General features: G+C 35.8%; 1 protein-coding gene across 8 annotated transcripts in view; it reads left to right on the top strand.

The window, feature by feature from the left end:
• The window catches only part of SLC10A7 (solute carrier family 10 member 7), a 271,510-nt gene that overhangs the window by 71,520 nt on the left and 179,158 nt on the right, over positions 1-20,832 (top strand). For 5 of the 8 annotated variants that reach the window (XR_008524796.2, XR_008524795.2, XR_008524797.2 and 2 more), the window contains one exon: positions 9,346-9,384. The exons of the other annotated variants lie outside the window; for them this stretch is intronic. Coding sequence is in view for 2 of the 5 variants with exons in the window: in XM_024246412.3 (XP_024102180.1) it covers positions 9,346-9,384 (39 nt within the window). In the remaining 3 variants the exon portion in view is untranslated. The remainder of the gene's footprint in view (positions 1-9,345; positions 9,385-20,832) is intronic. 8 annotated transcript variants of the gene reach the window in all.

Genomic DNA, 20,832 nt, shown 5'->3' with positions numbered 1-20,832 from the left:
TGCCTACTCAAGGTCATAGTTTAGAGGAAATAGTTTTTTATTTATCTGACCTGCTGGAGTAGTCCTTTATTTTTATCCTTGTTTAGGAACACGGTGGTGTCAGGCTTCAAGTACCAGAAAATTAGACTAAAAGTGGCTTTAGCAAGGAGGGACTTATTTTTCTCATATACCAAGATGCCTGGAGGTAGAGGCCACTGGCATTTATTCTGCGGCTCAGTGACATTAGAGTGGCTATCTCTCCAGTGCTCTTATGGATGCAAGATAGCTTTTGCTGCTCTCGGCAGGAAGAATTGTCAGTACCAGAAACTAACGTCCCTCCCTAAGCCCCTACCATCAAGCATATATCACTTTTTATCTCATTGGCCAGAACTTTGTTGCATGGAAACCCCTAGCTTTTCTTTTGTCTTATCTTAAGGTGTGTAACTTCTATCTAAGGTGTGTAACTTCTATACCTAATTTGTTGAGAATTTTTATCATGAAGAGATGTCGAATTTTATCAAATGCATGTTCTGCATCTATTGAGGTAATCATGTGGTTTTTGTCCCTCATTCTATTGATGTGGTGTGCCACATGTATTGATTTGCATGTGTTGAACCATCCTTGCGTTCCTAGGATAAATCCCACTTGAACATGGTGTACTATTGTTTTGATGTGCTGTTGGATTCCATTTGCTAGAATGTTGTTGAGGATTTTTGCGTCTGTGTTCATCAGGGATATTAGTCTGTGGTTTTCTTTTTGTGTTGTGTCCTTGTCTGGTTTGGTATCAGGGTAATGCTGACCTCATAGAATGAATTAGGAAGGATTCCTTCCTCTTCAGTTTTTTTTGGGTAGTTTGAGAAGAATTGGTAATAGTTCTTGAAAAGTGTAGTAGAATTCAGCAGTGAAGCCAGCTGGTCCTGGGTTTTTTTTTTTTTTTTTGGTGGGAGACTACTACTGATTCAGTCTTGTTACTCGCTATTGGTCTGTTCAGGTCTCCTATTTTAGCTTCTCCTTTTTTATATGTACTTTTTCTGTCTTGCTTAAAAAAACTGCTTTTCTTTCTGAGGGCATAAAGATAGTTTCATATTTTCTTCTAAAAGTGTTAAAGTTTTGCCTTCCACATCTAGATCTTTAATCTATCTGGTATTTTTTTTCTTTAGTATATTGTAAAAAATCCAGTTGCTTCCCTTTTCCTCGCTGCTTTTATGATACTCTTGTCATACAGCTTTCTCACATTGTTTAAAATTTTTTATTGTTAACATTTCTTCAGTGGAGGTTGTTTTATCTGGTAATCCACTCTGTTCTGGGTTATTGAAGTGACCCCAAAGAGAAGTTTTACTTTTGCTTCTTTCAAGGGCTTAGAAATTGCACTGCCCCTTCATCTGTTTTGTCTTTTCTTTCTTTAAATAAATTGTTAGTTTGAAATTCATGAGTCACGTAGGTAGTGTAAATTCAGTCCTTACACCCACCTTTGATACAGACCTTATACTACTTTCTTAAATTTGTAAGTAGAGTTTTCTATTTGCTTTTACACAGTGCTGGCAGTCCTTCTAGCCTTCCACTCTGCTTTATGCAGATGTCTCATTTCCAGTTCTCCACCCTTTGCAGGCCAAAGCCTGTGTTTCTCATTTCTTCATGGGCATGAGTGCAGCATCAACTCATATGCTTTACTACTCTGGCTTTGACTAATTTCTATATGTTTAGTGCAATTGTCCCGTGGTATCTGTGGGGTATTGGTTCTAGGACTCTCCAGGAACACCAAAATCTGCAGATGTTCAAGTCCCTGATATACAATGACATTTATATATATAAATGCACATCTTCCTGTATACTTTGTCTTCTCTAGATTACATAAAATACCTAATATATGATGTAAATGCTGCGTAACAAGTTGTACACTGTATTGCTTAGGGAATAACAACAAGAAAAAAAGTATGTACACATTCAGTACAGATGCAACCATCTTTTTTCTTCTTTTTTGAATATAGTATTTTTGATCTGTGGTTGGTTGAATCCACAGATGCAGAACCCACAGATACAGAGGGCTAACTACTTGTTTTTTGTTTGTTTGTTTGTTTTAGCTCAGCTATATATTTAAAATGTTGTGTTGTTATCATAATATTTTTATTGAATGGTGTGAATGTAAGGATTATATACCTGAAATGCCTTCTCACATATTTCTGTTCCCCATTCCCATCCCTCCTTTGATGACATCTCTGTCAGATCTCATGGTTTTCTGGTCACTTTTGATTACAAAAATAGTCATATCTTTGGTAGTTAGGATTAATTTCTAGCTATTAAATAACCCAGGGCATTCTAGTTTGAAACTTTAAATTCCCTTCTTTCCCAAGTGAGGCCAAACCTACGTTTTTAAAACATAGAAAGTTATACTTTTAATTAATGAATATATAAACATGATAAGAATTTAAAAATAGGGCCCATGGAGAAGAAGGCATGGTCTGTTTCACAGTTTTTTTGTTGTTGTTGTGGTGGTGGTGGTGGTGGTTTGTGTTTTTATTTTTTTAACACTTCTCACCTTTTCTACTTCCAATCACTTCAGAGGAGAAATAAATGAGAGAGAACAGGATGGGGTCTTAGCTTATCGATACTGTCAGACTGTGGCCCTCAATGCCCTCTGTCATAGCAGGGGTCTACACGCTATCTCTTTTTGCTGGACAGGTTAGGGGAGAGGGTTGTTCAGAATACACTTCCAACCCCTGCTCCTCTTGTTCCTTCAGCCTCTTATTGGTGGAGTCTCTTCTTGGGTGTGGTCTCTCAAACTGAATTAAGTTCAGTGGCATCTTCTTGGCTCATTTGGAATTGGCAGACCCATGCCTCATCACAGAATTGAGGTATACTTTGTCCAACTGCTTACTGTCTCTCCTTGCGCTACCATTGTGGTCTGTTCTAGGCAGCCCCTCACCTTTGCTATTTCTAGTCAGAAAGCAAGTATTTATTTCTGGTTCACTTATATACCCTCCCTATCCCTGCCACCCAGTGGGAAATGCACTGGGTGAGAATGTTCCTAAGAACTCTTACAGGGTGTATCCGATGCTCCTGTGGTGGCCCAATGTGGAATTTGTCCTCTCACTAAACATCCAGCATGGAACAGAGATGCTATTCTAATTTCTTTGCTGTTTGTTCTAGCACAGTTGCTTCATTTGTAGATATCACCCTCTACCCCAACTTCAGAGGTGCGGTGAACAGAGCAGCTTTCTCCTGTAGAGAAGGAGGAAAACAATTTCATTTTATCAATCTCCTCTGGAATTTCTGGTCTTCATCTATACAGCCTGCATGTGAAGTGGTCCCTGACCCACTTTTGGTGTCTTTTATAAGTACCAAGGTATGTGTCTGGCATCTTACTTTTGAATAGCAGGATTCTTCTCCCAAGTTTGGTATTCTCCTAAGGGTATTCTCCTAGGCTTGAAACATCATTAGAAATTCTGAGATAACCATAAATATCCCATTTTTACATTTTGGTAAACATTTCTGTGTATTTTGACTAAGAATCTGGTACTCAAAAGCAAAAGCTAGAAGTTTAATACATTAACTTGTCATAAATTATTCATACTCAATGTAAATAATGGATTTTACCTTTTTTTTTATTTAGTAGCCTCATAAGGGAAGGAAAAAGAGGGGTGTTGGACCAGCATTATGAAAATTTTTGATACAATGTCATAAGAGAAGACTTGGGTAGGAGTCAGCAGTGTACATATATTTGAAATGCACTTATAAAAGGGACTAGACATATTTATGTAACTCCAGAGCACAGAACATGGTCCAGTGCATGGCAGTTATGGGAAGTTATAGGTTTCAGGCTTATGGTAGGCTTAAGGTAGAACATAATGTTTAGAGCCATTCAGCAATGAAAGAGCTTGCTTTTATGAGAGAATTGTTTTTCCCCATTTTTTTTAGTTTTTTTAAAAAATTTTTTAATTTTTAAATTTTATTATTATTATACTTTAAGTTTTAGGGTACACGTGCACAACATGCAGGTTTGTTACATATGTATACTTGTGCCATGTTGGTGTGCTGTACCCATTAACTCGTCATTTAGCATTAGGTATATCTCCTAATGCTATCCCTCCCCCCTCCCCCCACCCTACAACAGTCCCCGATGTGTGATGTTCCCCTTCCTGTGTCCAAGTGTTCTCTTTGTTCAATTCCCACCTATGAGTGAGAACATGCGGTGTTTGGTTTTTTGTCCTTGCGATAGTTTGCTGAGAATTATTAGTTTTTTTTTAAGAAATTTACTTTTGTTTTAAATAATTCCAAGTAGTTTATGACGAAATTAATTCATTATTGAACTTGCTCAATTTTCCAAAATAATTTAATAAAGACATGCTGTATAATATATAATGGAACATTAGTAAAATATCTTATATTGGGTAAAATTGGGTTGATACCAAAGGCAATATATTATCTACAAATGTGTAATATAACGGAAGTCAATCTAGTCAATATTAAAAAAAAAATCTCAACATGAACTTTTTTTTTTTTTTTTTTTAGCTAGGGTTGATCTAATTATTCACCAAATTGTGATTACTCCAAGGTATACATTTTGCTAATGGGATTTTATGAGTTAATAATAAAAACATTACTGTGTAGGACATTCAGTTAGCACAAGAGGTATTTGTTCATTCACTCATTTCTTTCAATGAATTAGACAAATTCTTGTTGTAATGGAGCATTCTAGAGGAGGAATGGATTTTGAAATATTTTCTAACAAAGGAGCTAATAACAAAAGAATTGCTATATTTTAAAATCAAGCTGGGTATGGTGACTCACACCTGTAATCTCAGCTAGGATTTAGGAGGCTGAGATGGGAGGATCGCTTGAGTCCAGGAGTTCAAGACCAGCCTGGGCAACATAAGGAAACCCTGTCTCTATAAAAAAATTAAAAAATTCTAGCTAGGCATGGTGGCTAATTTTTGGTCATTTATGGTTTACAGTCATACTACTCTGAACTTGCCCAATCTCATCTGATCTCGGAAAACATTATTTATATTAAACATATTTTATATAACTGTATTATAATAGGAAGGTTCAGGCATTTTAAGTAAAGCAAGATACTGTTTTGAAAACGATGTGAAGGAAATTCTTGTATTGAATGGGGTGGATGGGAGTCTGAAGTCTAGATCTCCTATTACTGTCATAGGTTGGTTATGGTACCAGATGTCAGATCCAGTCTTCTGTGCCTTGGATTCTACCAAATACATAAAATAACTCAGTAGGAAATGAAGACTTTGGACATTTCAGGGAATCGTACTTGTGTCAGCAATTCATACTTTTAAATTAATGAATATATACACATGATAAAAGTTTTAAAAGAGTACCAGTGGATACAAGGGCCTGCTCTGTTTCACTATAGATAGATAGATAGATAGATAGATAGATAGATAGATAGATAGATAGATAGATAAACCTTCTCACCCATTCTACTTCTGGCCACTTCAGAGTCAGGGTGCGAGTAGGAATAACAAACAATTGGGTGCTTAGGATGAGTTTCATTAGATTCCTATCTTAGATGACCAGGGGAGAGAGATATGTAAGTAGGTCATGTATTTTCATTTTTGTTTTGAGACAGGGTCTTGCTCCGTCGCCCGGGCTGGAATGCAGTGGTACAATTTCGACTCACTGCCACCTCCACCTCCTGGGTTCAAGCAATTCTCCTGCCTAAGCCTCCCAAGTCACTGGGATTGCAGGCATCTGCCACCATACCTGGCTAATTTTTGTATTTTTAGGAGAGACAGGGTTTCACCATGTTGGCCAGGCTGGTTTCAAACTCCTGACCTCAAGTGATCTGCCCACCTCGGCCTCCCAAAGTGCTGGAATTACGGGTGTGAGTCACCATGCCCAACCAGTCATTTCAATGCAGTGGGACAAGTCCCATGGCAGAGATAGGCTCAGGATGTTCTGCCAGCAGGTGTGGGGATACTCAGTCCCTCTGTAAGTGTAGATATGTGTGTATGCTAAGGTGTGTGTGTGTGTGTGTGTGTGTGTGTGTGTGTGTTGGGGGAAGGTCATTGAAAACTTCTTGGAAGTGATAGGGCCAGGAGGCAGAGAAATACTGGGTAGAAGAGGGTAGGGTTCCTGGCGAGAGCTCCACCCTCAAGCCTGGACCCACAGCCCAAAGTGAGAACTATTCTTGTTTTCCCACCTGAAATGTTGCCTTTTGGACTGCCCCACCCACTATCCCGTGCCCATGAGAACTGCAAACCCCAGACTCAGGGGACCCCCCCGCGCGCGCGCGCGCACACACACACACACACACACACACACACACACACTCACACACACACACATGGAAGAGAGAAGAGAGAAGCGTCTGAACAACCAGAGGAGAAGAAGCTGGACGTCAGAGACTATGGTCAGAGAGGAGTTCGATTAGGGATGGCCAGACTCCAGGGGAAGATTTTCGTCCCATTCCACCCCGTTTCCAGCTCGCTTTCCCTCTGAGAGCCACTTCCACCGCTCAACAAAGTCCTCCACATTAACTACCCTTTGATTTGTTTGTGTGACCTGATTTTTCCTGGACGCCTGACAAGAACTCGGGTACCAAGAGGGCAGAGTGTAAAAGTCTGTCACCCTGACCCTCCACTGAGCTGGTTAACACCTAGCCATCCACGGACGGCAAATGCTAAAAGAGCAGTGATTTTAACACACGTCTTCTTGGGCTTCGAGGGTCACAGACACCCCCTTCTGGATGGCAGAGCTAAAAGAGCATTGTAACACACTTGGACACTGCCGCGGGGCCGCACAAACTCTGCTCCCGCCAGAGAGGTGCGACCGGCCAGTTCCAGTGTTCCTTTGTGCCCGTTCCCACACCCGTTTGCTTGTGTGCTCACTCCTGTAAGGCATCGAGCACGGCGGCCAAGTAAATGAGCCACCCCCTTCGCGAGTCCCATAAGGGATCAAGGGAACTCTCCCATCTCAGAAGGATGATGACCAAGCTGTGTTATTAAAATTAAATAGAATTACCCAGGTAGAAGCGGGGGAAGGGTATTTCAGGCCGCGGAGCAAGGAGATAAGAAATGACATGATGAGTTTGGGGAATTGCAAGTAGTTCATTGTTGTCAGAATGTAAAATTCGAGGCAGGGAATGAGAAGGATAGAAACATGTTCATGGAAGGCCCTGGACGTCATGCCAAGGGGCTGGGAATTCCTCTGTAAGTCAAAATACATGCATGTCTTTTATATATCAATAAAATACTCTAAATATTTGTTATTACTTGTTGAAACTCTGGAAATCATGGTTCTTTCATAGACTGCAACCACAGAATTGAGCCAACCATTACCTTAATTATCGGTTGCTATTGAGCCCACGATCCTTGGTTTCAGTGTCTGATTTCACGTGGTCTTCAGAGTACCCAGAACCTTAATCAATCATTTCACAAAAGATTGACGGAGCTCACTGCACAGCAGGACAGTATAGCTGACTGAGTGAGTTCAAATCCATCACCACTGTCGGCAAACAACTAAGAATGAGTTGGCCTGCAGCGTCGTCTTTGGGTACCTAATATATCCCGTCACTGTCATTTTATACGAGGAAGGAATATAGGCCAATTCACATAAAATGTATTTCTTGCGTTTGGGTTAAAGAAGAGAACAAGAGGGAGTAGGAGTATGGTGATTTGATCTTATAAGCAGTAGTTGTTATATACTCATATAGTTATTTATGAGTATTTATGAGTTATTTATGAGTATGATATTATTTGTCATATATAGTTATTTTACTTTGACTTCTGAGTCTTTTTTCCTCAAATGATTCTATGTTTCCTCAAATGCTAGACAAGACCACTAGTTATTGAGTAAAAGATTAGTGAAAGGGACTTAAAAGAAATGAATTCAGAAGAGACAGGCTCAAAGGGGAAGACCTCCTTCCTTTACTAAAAGAAAGTAATTCTGTTTTAAGCACAAAATAGGATCTAAATATACAAATTGTTTGTCGGAAAGGTACATTTTTTGAGGACCAGTGTTCCCTGTTGGTGTCACCACAACTAATTTATTTATACCCTTTTACTTATTTTTCCCCATACATAAAACTTTTTCCTGGAATCATCCATAATGGAATTCCAGGAAGATGTGTTAAATATATTGCTATAGTTTACAATTGTCATCTGTAATGTTTTATTTAACTGATTTTCTTTTTTTCACTGCTCCCTGTACAACACAGAACACCATATGCCATTGTCCCTGTCAGGAAGCAAAGGTTTCCTTGGTCTGTGCCTGTGCCTATGTTTATGCCACAGAGGAGCTGTGGTCCAGTGCCATCTTTTATTGATAGGGCCAGCAAAGGAGAAATCTAATAAAATTATCAAAGCTTTGAATTAATTATGAACTGGAATAGGAGAGCTAAGCTCTCTGGAGCCGAGGATCTCATTACCCATTCACTCTCATCGCATCCTCTTCTGGAGCAGAAGGCATTTTCGGCTACAGCTCTTAGCCTGGCTTTGGACTTTATTCAAACTTACTAAACTGATATCCTCTTTTTACTACAGTGTGGCTGCTAATGTCCAGGATGATTAATTTAATTCTGCTCTGGATATACAGGAGATGTAAATAGGTTCTCTCTACCCCTTTTATTATTTTTTCTTTCGTATTTTCTTTTTATCAAATTGGATGTTATACAAGTTTTTTCCTTTTTGGGTAATGTGAGAAGCTTGCAGGACTCTAGTATAGCGTCATTGAATATAGTGATTAAATTAAAACTAAGAGCTATATTATTACATCTGCTATGTATTCCGTGGCTATTTAGGTAAGCAGAAAGTCAAATATTTTTTCTTTGAATTTTGAACACCAAATTGGAGCTTTTCTTGCTTTTCTTTACCTTAGAATTAATGGTACAGCAATAACTTTCCTGGTCTTAACAGCATTGTTCATATTTCTAATGTATGTTGTATAGAAACATCTTACCTTGTGACTGTAGCTCATAAGACTTGTGTCACTGACAGGGAGCAATTAATGTTTGTCTTACAATTCTGTTTTTCCTTCTTCCAATAATATACATTTTTTAACGAATAAATCAACCTCTGATTGTTTTAAATTTAGTAGGAAAATCAATAGCAACATGGTCTCAATTTAGTATTGGCAATGATTCTTTTGGCACATCATATAGGTTCAAGGCATGACAAGTGTTTTCTGCCTGCTTTTGAGACCCATTATTTATGAATTCCTAAGCTGTAGCTCATCTGTCTTAGTAAACTACAGGCCACTGGCAATTTTTGTAAACAGTGACTAACTTTGCTTTATAGAGTCAATGTTTTAAGGTTTTGAATAGTGGGGGAGGGGAGAATGATAATCTCTGCCTTTATTACTCTTATTTACTTTCAATGAGTTTTTTTCCCCTATTTATTTTCTTCATAGGCAGCTGCAATATTTAATTCAGCCTTTGGAAGTTTTTTGGTAAGTAAACATAGTTTAACTTGTCTATTACAACTTTTGCTATGATATTGTGTATACGAAAGATTTAGAAAGCTAGATTTCTTTTACTCTTTGGTTAAATATAAAAGTTGTTGAATCTTTTCATGTGCCAGTATCCATACCCTGAAGAAAATTAGTTAATGAATCAAGCAAATGTTCTCTTACAATATATTTTGGAGGTTTGGGTTTTAAAATTCCATTTAATGAATGCAAGGAATCAATTAAAACACTATGTGTCTCCTTACAGAGGTTATGTCAATATATTGATCATTTAATGAGGTCTTTTAGATTATTATTATTTTGTATCATGGGACTGAGGATTTTGAAAAGGAAACATGACCCAGCTGGTCAGAAAGGGAATGCTAATTTACTTGTTGACATGCCATTTATTTTGTACATTTCACTGTCAAAGAAGCTACTGGCTTGGATGCTTCTGAGAAATCTATGTGAAAAAAAATTTGAAAGGAAGATATGACTAATGAGTAATTTGCAAGTAAATGTTGTATCAATGTATATATATATATAAAGATTCAAAAGTAGTTCAGCTTTCATAAGTAGAACCAATATAAGGATGTTGTTTTAGCATTTTTAATCATTATTTTTAAATAAATGATGTAACAGAGGCTTGATTTGTGTTGTGAAAGATTGAGGAACTAAATTTTCTGTTGATTTAATTTTTTTGTGCTTTAAAACTTTGTTAAATTCCTGAAGTTAATTATAATATTGTGTTTTTGGGGGCATAACTCATTAGCAGATATGTAGTGCAGTGATTTACAAATAATTGAGAGTAAAATCAGTGATGTATAAACTAGTTCGTGAGTCTAGGTAAAATATCAATTACCTCTGTTTAAAATGCTCTGTTAATTATTGTTGTATGTATTTAAATGTAGTTAAAGCTTTTAAACATGTTGTTACATAGTATTAATTCTACATAGTGCTACACAGCTTTTAGTGTCACATAGCCTTACAGAGTTTATAATGATGTAGCATCTGCAAAATATATGCATAGCTTATATCCTATTTTTATAGAGCTAGTAATGTTTTTTGTGATGCTGTGTTACTTCTGGGTTTTAGACAATAAAGTCTGTTTAACAAAAATAACAGACTTAGGATTGCTTAGTTTAGACTCAGTAATATTTTAAGTCATTATTTCATGAGTCCAAGTATTATTCTGTACGTTGTCACAATTGTTTAATAGAATAATATCTGTAAAATATGAACTTTCTGGAAGCCAGTTTTTGTACATGATTTGGCACCATACACATCCACTATCAAAACAGCTTCTTAAGTTGGGTCTCTTATTCTTTCAGATGTCTAGACTTTGAGAAAATAAAGTTGACACAATTGTCTGAGTGACTAAAACAAAATGCACGATTCCTTTGTTAAAGAGCAAATTTACTAAGTATAGTTTGAGACATGCACTGACTATATGAACGTATCATATTTTTTCTACCAGGCCCACTTGTTTGGTAAGGTCTAGTGAAGTACAGCTTGTTCTCGTGGTTGTTTGGGATTTGTATTGTGCTCTTTCACTCCTAAGAAGCTGTGTATTCTCACTTCTTAGTCTTGCTCTTTTTCTTTTCTTCACTTTTTTTTCTTACCCTAATTCAGTTAATTGATCAAAAGTATTTATTGATTTCCTGCTACATAGAGGTAGTTTTCTAGGGTCAGTGAAGAATGCAAAGAAATACAAATTGGGTCCCACTAGGTTGTGGAGATGACATGTAGAAAAAGAAATGCAATGTAAAAGTTAACAAACCATATGAAAGATGTTACTAGAGATGTATGATTGTCAAATAAATGGCACAGACAATATGCACTCTAAATTGAAAGGTCTGACAGAAGTGATTGCTCTGAGCTGGACCTTGAGGTATGGGTAGGACTTAACTGGTAAAGGAGAGAGGAGAGGAAATGGCATGGGCAATGGCAGACAGGCAGAAGCGTTGTTTTACTTTTTTTATTCCCCTTCCTTTCCCTGCTTTTTCTTTCATAAAGTTGAAAATTACCAGAGAGAGTTTGAGAGTGAAAATTATGATTAGGTATGTTTTGCTCCAGTGTTATAAGAGAAATAATTCTATATCTTTTTTTCCTCTCTTCACCATAGTTACAACAACCTAGGATTATGAAACGTGTAAACTGTATCAGTTAGAATTAGGTTTGGCTTAACAGAAAAATAAATAATAGTGACTTATACAAGATTAAGATTTATTTCTCTATTATATAACATTTGGAGGGAGCTGTCCAAGTGTGGTATAGTGGCTTCATGGTCTCATCATGGGCCAAGATGCCTGTCTCTCTCCTCCACCATCTGCAGCATGCAGTTTTCTTCCTCAAGTCTGCCTCATGGTCCAAGATAGCTCCTGGAGCCCCAGCCAGAACGTCTGGATAGCAAGATAAAGTAGTGGGAATAGAAAAAAGAGCTCCCTACTCCAGCCTGGGTGAAAGAGCGAGACTCTGTCTCAAAAAAAAAAAAAAAAAAAAAAAAAAAAAAAGAAAGAAAGAAAAGAAAAGAAAAAAGACCTCCCTAAAACCTGAGTCTTCTTTCTTTGAACAGCATTCCTGGAATTCTAACACAATACTAGCACTTCTTATTGCAGAACTCGTCACATGATCACTCCTAGCCACTGAAGTTGGGAAATATGGCAATTTACTGAGAGCTAAAAATTAGATTTCTGTTGCTAAGAAAGAAGAGGAAAATAGATATCAAGACAGCTAGTGCATTCTACATATGAGCAATATACAACAATTATTAAAGGTTTGAAGAAAGAGATTCATCTCGGTTAAATGACATGAGAAGGCTTCAGGGAGAAATTGGTGCTTGAGTTGGGATTAGAAAGAAGATTTATTTTAGAGGAGTGAAATTCCATATTGTAAACTTTATATTTTTATTTTATTATTCTTAAAGGATGGTACTTGTTACAGCTATTTGGGAATTTTCTCTATAAATGGAAAATATCCACCTGTTCTTAAAATTTAGGATTATGGGTAGTAGTATGGTTTCTGGAGCCAGACTGGGTTTGAATTCTTACTTGACTGAATACTAGCCTAATTATATAAGCTTCCCCATATATAAAATGAGGCAATGATAGTGCCTAAACTGTCGACTTGTGGGATAATCTATATAAAATGTTTACATGATGTGATAAGAAATAACTTTGAGCTAAACTTTAGATCTAGGTTTTTATCCAGGCTCTGTCATGAATGTTTGTGTGTGTGACTATGGATATCCATGAAATAAGGAAATTGGTTATCTCTGACTAAGGCTGGCAAGATCTAAAATACCCTGATCCAATGATTATTCTCTGATTATGAGTGACCATTCCTGTGGTGTAAATATAATAGAATCTGAAAAGGGTATTTATTTCAGATTACCTTAAAACTTTGAATGAAAGGCTTTTATTAAAATAATTTTTGAAGAAAGAACTCTGAGGGCATTTTTGTTGATTTTCAGGCATCTGGGTATACTAAATAAAATACCGTACATATTTATAGCTACTTTAATAATGTCCCAGGTCTAATTTAAATAGTGTTTTTAGGAACTAATTATTATAGAAAGCTGTTTTTGTTGTTGTTGTTATTGTTTTTAATATAGCTAGGCTGGTAATAACTAATGATAGGTGAATTCAATTTACATAAATTTGAGACCAAGAAAATATTTTAAAATCATGCCATGGAGGATTGCTTTAAGTTAAGCAGTTAATGTCATTATCTCCTCCTCTCATTTAAATTGTTCAGTTTATAATAATTGTGGAGCATAGTAAGTGATTTGAGATATTTCTCTTAATGAGATTTTAATAAAATTTGATAGTCGAGCACCCTGAATAACTAAAATGCTATTAAAATTTATGTATTTACGTGTATATATTTCGACTTCAAATTCAGGCAACTCACATGTTGCTCCTCATCAAAAGGTTTTAGTTTTTTAAAAATGGATACTGACATCTTTTGGGAAAATTCTAATTGAATTTTTTTTTCTTTAATTTCAAAAGATTCAATTGTGTTGAAAACAAATTCGCCAAACTAAATTTAGGTCATTTGATTTGTTAGAACTTAGCATTTTTGATTTGGAGGCTGAATTCAGTGTTTCCATGTCTCTAAGAATTATAGGTTAAAGTTTAAAAGGAACATTTAGAACTTTGCTATTTTTAGACTCCTTAGCCTATTTTATTATTTTTTGGTAACTCCTAATCTTAAAGGGAAATGCTAATGAGTGACAAGCTGATCATGCCAAACTGAGTTTTTAATAATGATGTTATAAACATTAGAACAATTCATGGCAACATAGATGTACTAATAAGAATTTCAGAAACAGCATCAAGGAGTCAGAAAGTTAAATTATCCTTGTAAATTCAAAACATCTAGTCTAAAAGAGATCTATACGAGTCACTGATTACTTTCTAAATCTCTTCATGTGAAGTGTCAAGAAATGAGTTTCTTTCACATAATTTTTCTCTTTTAAAATACTCATTACTGGAACTAGCAGAAGGTATTCTAAGATGAAAATTTTCTTTTCATGCCAGATCAAAGGTTAAAAGGAACTGCTTGCCTTGGGCTGAAAAACTAGCCAGTTTATATTTTTCTTCCCTTACCCAATTGTTCTGTCTTCCCTCTGCTTTGGCTGGTTCCCGGTTACTACCCTGCTTTGTAGAAAAATTTGAATGGTTAACTGATGTTATTATAGCTGCTGAAAGAAAAGAAATCCCAAACACAAATGCCATGTTTTAATAATAATAACTTGTGATATTCTTCTTGTAATTTTTCCTTTCCTGTACAATGATTCATGCCTATTTTATTGTTTTTGGTGACTCCTCATCTTAAAAGGAAACCCTAGTGAATGACAAAGATGATCATGCCAAATTGAGTTTCCAACTGTGCTATAAAACATTAGAGAAATTCATGGTAACATAAATGTAAGAATTTCTGAAATAGTTAGAATGGTTAAAGAGGAAACACCATTATCTTTGTTACTCATTGATTGCTGTGGGACAATGCTTTTTAAAAATTAGATCAAGAATCTCAAATGTTAAACAAAGAGGCTTAAAAGTTGTACTAAATCAATTGTTAATTTGGTTTGCTTCCACCTAAGTCTAGGATGTATTTAGTTTATGGTTTATGGGGTCTCTTATTTTGTACAGTATTGAAGACTATGCTGAATTTGTGTGTGCATATGCTTAATTTTCTTAAAATCTTAATCAACCCAAATTATTCACTTGGGATCTTAGTTTTACCTCAAAAGTTCATGGCTTGTTTATAAAAAAGTTTTTATTTTCATTAAACTTAAATGCCAGAACAAACAAACGACTTAATATTTAAGCAGTATCAGCACCATCTTATAGATGCTGTTTCAAGTTCATCTTTTAGTGGGAAGAACTGGATAAAACCAAGATTTTAAATGGCCCATCCTGGGTGTTAAAATTAATAACTGTGTTCAGATGAATGGAAGTTGGTTTCCACCTTTGCACAATGCAACCCATCATCGTGCTATGCGTTTCATTTGATCATCACCTGTTTGAGCATGTGAACATCATAAAAGCTGGATTGCTGAGAACAGACTACTTTTGTTTTAAAAAATACCATTAGTTCAATTAGCAGGTAGCACAACATAGGAAAATAGGATAGAAAATCAACACACGTATACTCAGAGTCCATTAGATTCAAGGCATTTTTCGAGATACTGAAGCAAATACACAAAACATAAATATGGGAAAAATAATAATAAAATATTTAAGAAAGAGAGAAGACTGGAAAGGGGACTGTCTTCAATGCAGTGCTTTCCAGCATTCAGGCATCATTATAGCTTTTGCCATGTCAGCATACTGTTTGTTAAATAAGACTCACATTTTCAATTTAAATTTATTTCAAGCCAAAACTTTACATCAACACTATAAATAAAGAACTATCTTGTCGTGAATAGAAGGTAACTGAAATTAAGTCAATGGAAAAAAAAGCTACTATTAATTTGTAGCTAACCTCTGCTGCTTATTCAAGGCTCTGAATCTGATGCCTGCCCTTCTTTTAATAAAAGGTGAAATTAGCACCAGCACCAAACAAAGCACTTTCTCCTTCTGCAATCCAAAGGATTGAAAGAGAGTTGAAAAGACAGTAAGTTGCATTACTAATTCTCTGTGCACATGTCCTTTGAGTCATCTTGTTTTCATTTATACTCTGGGAAACACTGTTCTTTGAGGTCACTTCTCAATTATGCCATCAAAGAAGTGAATTAAAATTATTTGGAGAAGCCAAATGAAGAAACCCTAGAATCAGGGACTCTGGCAACCTGAACACGTTTGCGTTTCTTTCACTAGATCATTTTTTACATGACAGCTGACATGTGGGTGTGTTTTTAAAACAAACTCTTATCTGAAGTACAATCATTGTAAATAAAAAATGGTCTTTGTTACTTAATAAAAATGTATAGGATCTGTACCTATTCCATTTTAGCAGCATAATGTTCTATGCTGTCTGGCAGGACTTGTGTAGCGAGTAAATGCATTAGTCACAGTGATCATTTTTCTTGCAAATTTGTGACACAGATTTAATTATAGGAATGACCAGCAACTTACAAATCTAATTTTGGTGGAGGCTGAGGCAACTTTTTTTTTTTTATTTTAATAATGATGGATTTTTTTTAAAGCAATGATTTCATTACCATTTAAAGAAATCTACTGGTGTAGAACTAGCCAATTGACTGGAGTTATTTTATTACCCTTTAACAAATGCCATGTACTTTCATTTTAATTTTTATTAATTTTTGAAACATCATCGGTCCCAAACTGGGAAAGTATTTGCTTCTATACTCATTTGAGTAAAAATAAATAAATATAAATTATTCTGGTTCAGGATGTTTGTAAAGGACCTCGTAAGAAAGATGATCCTAGCAGTTGTTTAAAATAAAAATTAAATTTCCTTAATTTGAATCTAGCCTACTACAGAACTGCTTAGTTTATGGTCTTTAGTAGGAGATGCTTATTAACTACTAATGATGATAATGTGGCAAATAGTTCTTATTTCTTTGTTTCTTTTTCCTTCAAACTAAAAATTTTGTATGGTTAATCTATTTGTTGAGCTAATATTTTGGGGTTCTGGCATAATAGTGTGGTGAGCCAAACGATTAAGGTTCCTGCCTTCATCTACATTACAGATTCTTAAAGTGAGAATATCAAGTCCTAATTGTGTGTGTGTGTGGTGGGGAGAGACTGTTGGAATAAATAATGTTAAATATTTTCTTAGAACTTTTTTAAAGTTTTGTTCCATTATTAATATACCTCATTGACTCAGACCCCACTACCATTCCAAAATAAATCTGGCCATGTGGAGAGAAGCAGGAGGAAAATAGAAGATGCATAAACTGTATAAACTTGGTTCTATCAGCCAAAGAGAATCTTCCCTTTAATTGTTGGTCCCTGTGATGAAAGCAGTGTTAGACCTCCAAACTTCATCATGGACTTAGGATTTCAAGTAAACAATTTAGCATTTCTAAAAAACAATATTTTTGGAAATGGCAGATTTTAGTTTGAAATTTAAAAATCATTTTTTAAACCTAGATTTACTGGATGTTGCTGTTTGATCTTACCTTAACTTTTAAAATGAAACACTTGTGGACTTCCTACTATATGCTCAGCTCTGGGCCAGCTTCTAGAACTGAAAAAATAATTAAAAAAAAAGATTCTTGCCCTTAATTTGCTTAAAATTCCTGGATTTAAATGCTGTTTTTCCTAGTGTGATTCCACAGACATCCTAATTCTGAATTGCCTCCAGGTAACTGCACCATACAGTTTGAGAAACACTTATTTTACTATAAAACTTCAAGTAGGTGGGTGTGGTGGCTCACGCCTATAATCCCAGGACTTTGGGAGGCCGAGGCTAGTGGATCACGAGGTCAGGAGTTCGAGACCAGCCTGACCAACATGGTGAAACCCTGTCTCTACTAAAAATACAAAAATTAGCCAGGCATGGTGGCGCATGCCTGTAATCCCAGCTACTCAGGAGACTGAGGCAGGAGAATCCCTTGGACCCAGGAGGTGCAGGTTGCAGTGAGCAGAGATTTACGCCACTGCACTCCAGCCTGGGTGACAGAGCGAGACTCCATCTCAAAACAAAAACAAAAACAAAAAATAAAAACAACTTCACGTAGTGCAGTAGGTTATCATCTCAATTATTGTTTTTTAAAACTGCTACTTTTTGTTACAACTCCAAAGAAAACTGGATTTTTATCATAAGGTTTGTATCTACCAATTTAGATGTTTTGAAAGTACAATTTATCAGATACCAGATTCAATTTTTAAATATACCAAAAGCTGACTTAGAAAGATACTTTACCGTGTATAATTTACTTTGTGGGGACAATGTGTTAAAAAATAACTTTCAAAAATCTGCTGTAATTTTAATATAAGTTTATTATAGAACTTATGAAAAATACAGATAGAATCACCTAGCTATAACGAATCAGCATTTTGGTCTATGTCCTGTGTATTACGTAGATGTAGTTACAAAATTGATATTACGTTGTATAGACAATCTTATTTTCTGCTTTTTCCCTTTATGTATGTGAGCATTTTCTCATATTCTTATTTCTACTCTGACAACTTGATTTTGTTTTATTTAATGTATAATATAATCTATAATTTTTTTGGATGATTTATTCTTTCACTATTATTTTTAAAAAACTGCCACAACATTTTTGTACATAAATATTTGTGGTTCTCCCTTTTCATTATCTTTTAAGGATAATGTAAATGGGTAAAATGCTGCATACTTTAAAATATTCTTGATATTGCTAAACTATCCACTGGAAATGTTGAACCAATTTATCATCTTTATTTTTTTGAGACAGGGTTTGGCTCTGTCACCCAGGATGAAGTTCAGTGGCATGATCATAGCTCACTGCAGCCTGAACTCCTGGGCACAAGACATCCTCCCACCTCAACTGGGACTAGAGGCATGCACCACCTTGCCTGGCTAATTTTTTTATTTTTGTAGAGATGGGATCTCGCTATGTTGCCCAGGCTGGTGTTGAACTCCTGAGCTCAAGCTATCCTCCCACCTCAGCCTTGAAAAGTGCTGGGATTGTAGGCATGAACCTCCACAGCCAGCCCTCAATTTATCATCTTACAAGAGTATACAGAAATATTTATTTCCCTGTATTCTCATCAATTCTGGTTATTGTTTTTTTCTAAAAAAGCTTTAGCAAACTGATATTTTATCTTAATTATAATTTTTTGATTGAGAAGTTGATCTTGTATCTGTTTATTGATCATTTGAAATTATTCTATTATAAATTATCGGTTCATATCTTTTGCTTATGTTTCTTATTGAGATGGTTACTTTGGTTTCAAAGAGCCAGAGAATATGTACCGGGCATGGTAGCATGTGCCTGTAATCCCAGCTACTCGGGAGGCTGAGGCAGGAGAATCACTTGAACCTAGGAGGCGGAGGTTGCAGTGAGCTGAGATCACACCACGGCACTCCAGCCTGGGCGACAGAGTGAGACTCCGTCTCAAAAAAAAAAAAGAAAAAAAGCTAGAGAATATGAATATTATATATCTTACAAAAATTTTTCTCTGTCTTTAGCCTTCTAATTTTTGTTCTGTGTGTATATGGGTGATGGGGGGTGATTTTTTATTGACAAATTCAGATTTTTTTTTTGAGACAGAGTCTCGCTCTGTCACCCACGCTGGAGTGCAGTGGCCTGATCTCGGCTCACTGCAAGCTCCACCTCCTGGGTTCATGCTATTCTCCTGTCTCAGCCTCCCGAGTAGCTGGGACTACAGGCGCGTACCACCATGCCAGGCTAATTTTTTGTAGTTTACTAGAAATGGGGTTTCATCGTGTTGGCCTGGATGGTCTTGATCTCCTGACCTCGTGATCTGCCCGCCTTGGCCTCCCAAAGTTCTGGGATTACAGGCATGAGCCACCATGGCCGGTTTATTGAGCTATAATTTTTATACGGAAAAATCTATACATTTCAGAGGTATAGTTCTGTCAGTTTTGACAAATGTATGCAGTCAAATAGCAACCATCTCAATCAAGATAATATTCTCATCACCTAGAAGGTTTCTTCTTGCCCTTTGGAGTCAATCCCCTCCCTTATCCTCAGTCTCTGGCAGCCACTGATTTTTTTCCCTTTCTCTATACTTTTGCCTTTTTCTAGAAAGTCATCTAAATGGAATCACACGATATATGCTTTTTGAGTACGGTTTCTATCACTTAGAATACACTTTTGTGATTCATCTATGTTGTATATATCAGTAGTTAATTTTTTTATTGCCAAGTAGTAATAAATTTTTAACAAATTTACCAGTTGATGAACTGGTTGTTTCCTGGATGATAATTATAAATAAAGTTGCTATAAATATTTGTGTACAGGTTCTTGTATAGATATATGTTTTTATTTGGGAAAATATTTATGCTGAGTCATATAGTAAGTATATTTTAACATTATAAGAAACCACCAAACTTTTTCCCAAAGTGATTGTACCATTTTACATTCCTAGCAGGATTGTATAAGTAGTCCAGTTACTCCACAACCATGCCATCCCTTGACGTTCACAATATTTTTTATTTTAGCCATTCTAATAGGTGTGTAGTGGTATGTCATCAAAGCTTTAATTTGTATTTCTCTAGCGGCTAATGATGTTGGACATTTTTTATGTGCTTATTTGCCATCTGTATATCTTTGGTGGCCTGTGTGTTCAAATCTCTTGCCCATCTTATTTATTAGGTTGTTTTCTTATAATTAGGTGCAAGTTTTTAAGTATGTGTTGGACACCAGTCATTTATCAGACATATATTTTGTACGTGATTTTTTTTCCCAGTCTGTAGCTCATCTTTTCATTTTCTTAACAGTAATTTTCAAATAGCAGAAGTTCAAAATTTTTGATAAATTGTTTGTCTTTTTTTTTTCTTTTATGACTCAGGCTCTTTGTATCCTATATAAGAAATCCTTGTTTGTCACAAATATTTTTCTCTTATGTTTTCTTCTATAAGTTTTAGTTTTTGTTTTTACATTTAGTCTTGTGACCCATTTTGAATTAATGTTTGTGTATAGTTTAGTGTATTGGTTGGTGTTCATTACTTTTTGTATGGTTCTAGAGTTGTAAGGTTTTTGTGTCTGTCACATTTGTCCATTTTTTCCTTTATGGATTTTTTCATTGCCTTTACACGTATGAAGCTTTTTCCTATCACAATGTTAGGTAAAAATTCATGTGTATTTTCTTTTAGTTTTATAATCAAGATGAATATTTAATACTGTATATGTTGAAAAGCAAAGCCCATCATATGGGGGTTTATAAAAAGAAATAATAGATTGAAAGTGCTTCACCTGATTATGGTATCACTTGTTAAAGAAGTCAATTTCTGTTTGTTGCTTTCGCCACTGTGTTTTTTTGCCCTGTAAATCCAGCCTCATAGTGTTATTCTCACATCTACATA

Source organism: Pongo abelii, chromosome 3 (genome assembly GCF_028885655.2).
Source record: "Pongo abelii isolate AG06213 chromosome 3, NHGRI_mPonAbe1-v2.0_pri, whole genome shotgun sequence".
Lineage (NCBI taxonomy): Eukaryota > Metazoa > Chordata > Mammalia > Primates > Hominidae > Pongo > Pongo abelii.
This window is presented reverse-complemented; position numbering and strand designations above follow the sequence as displayed.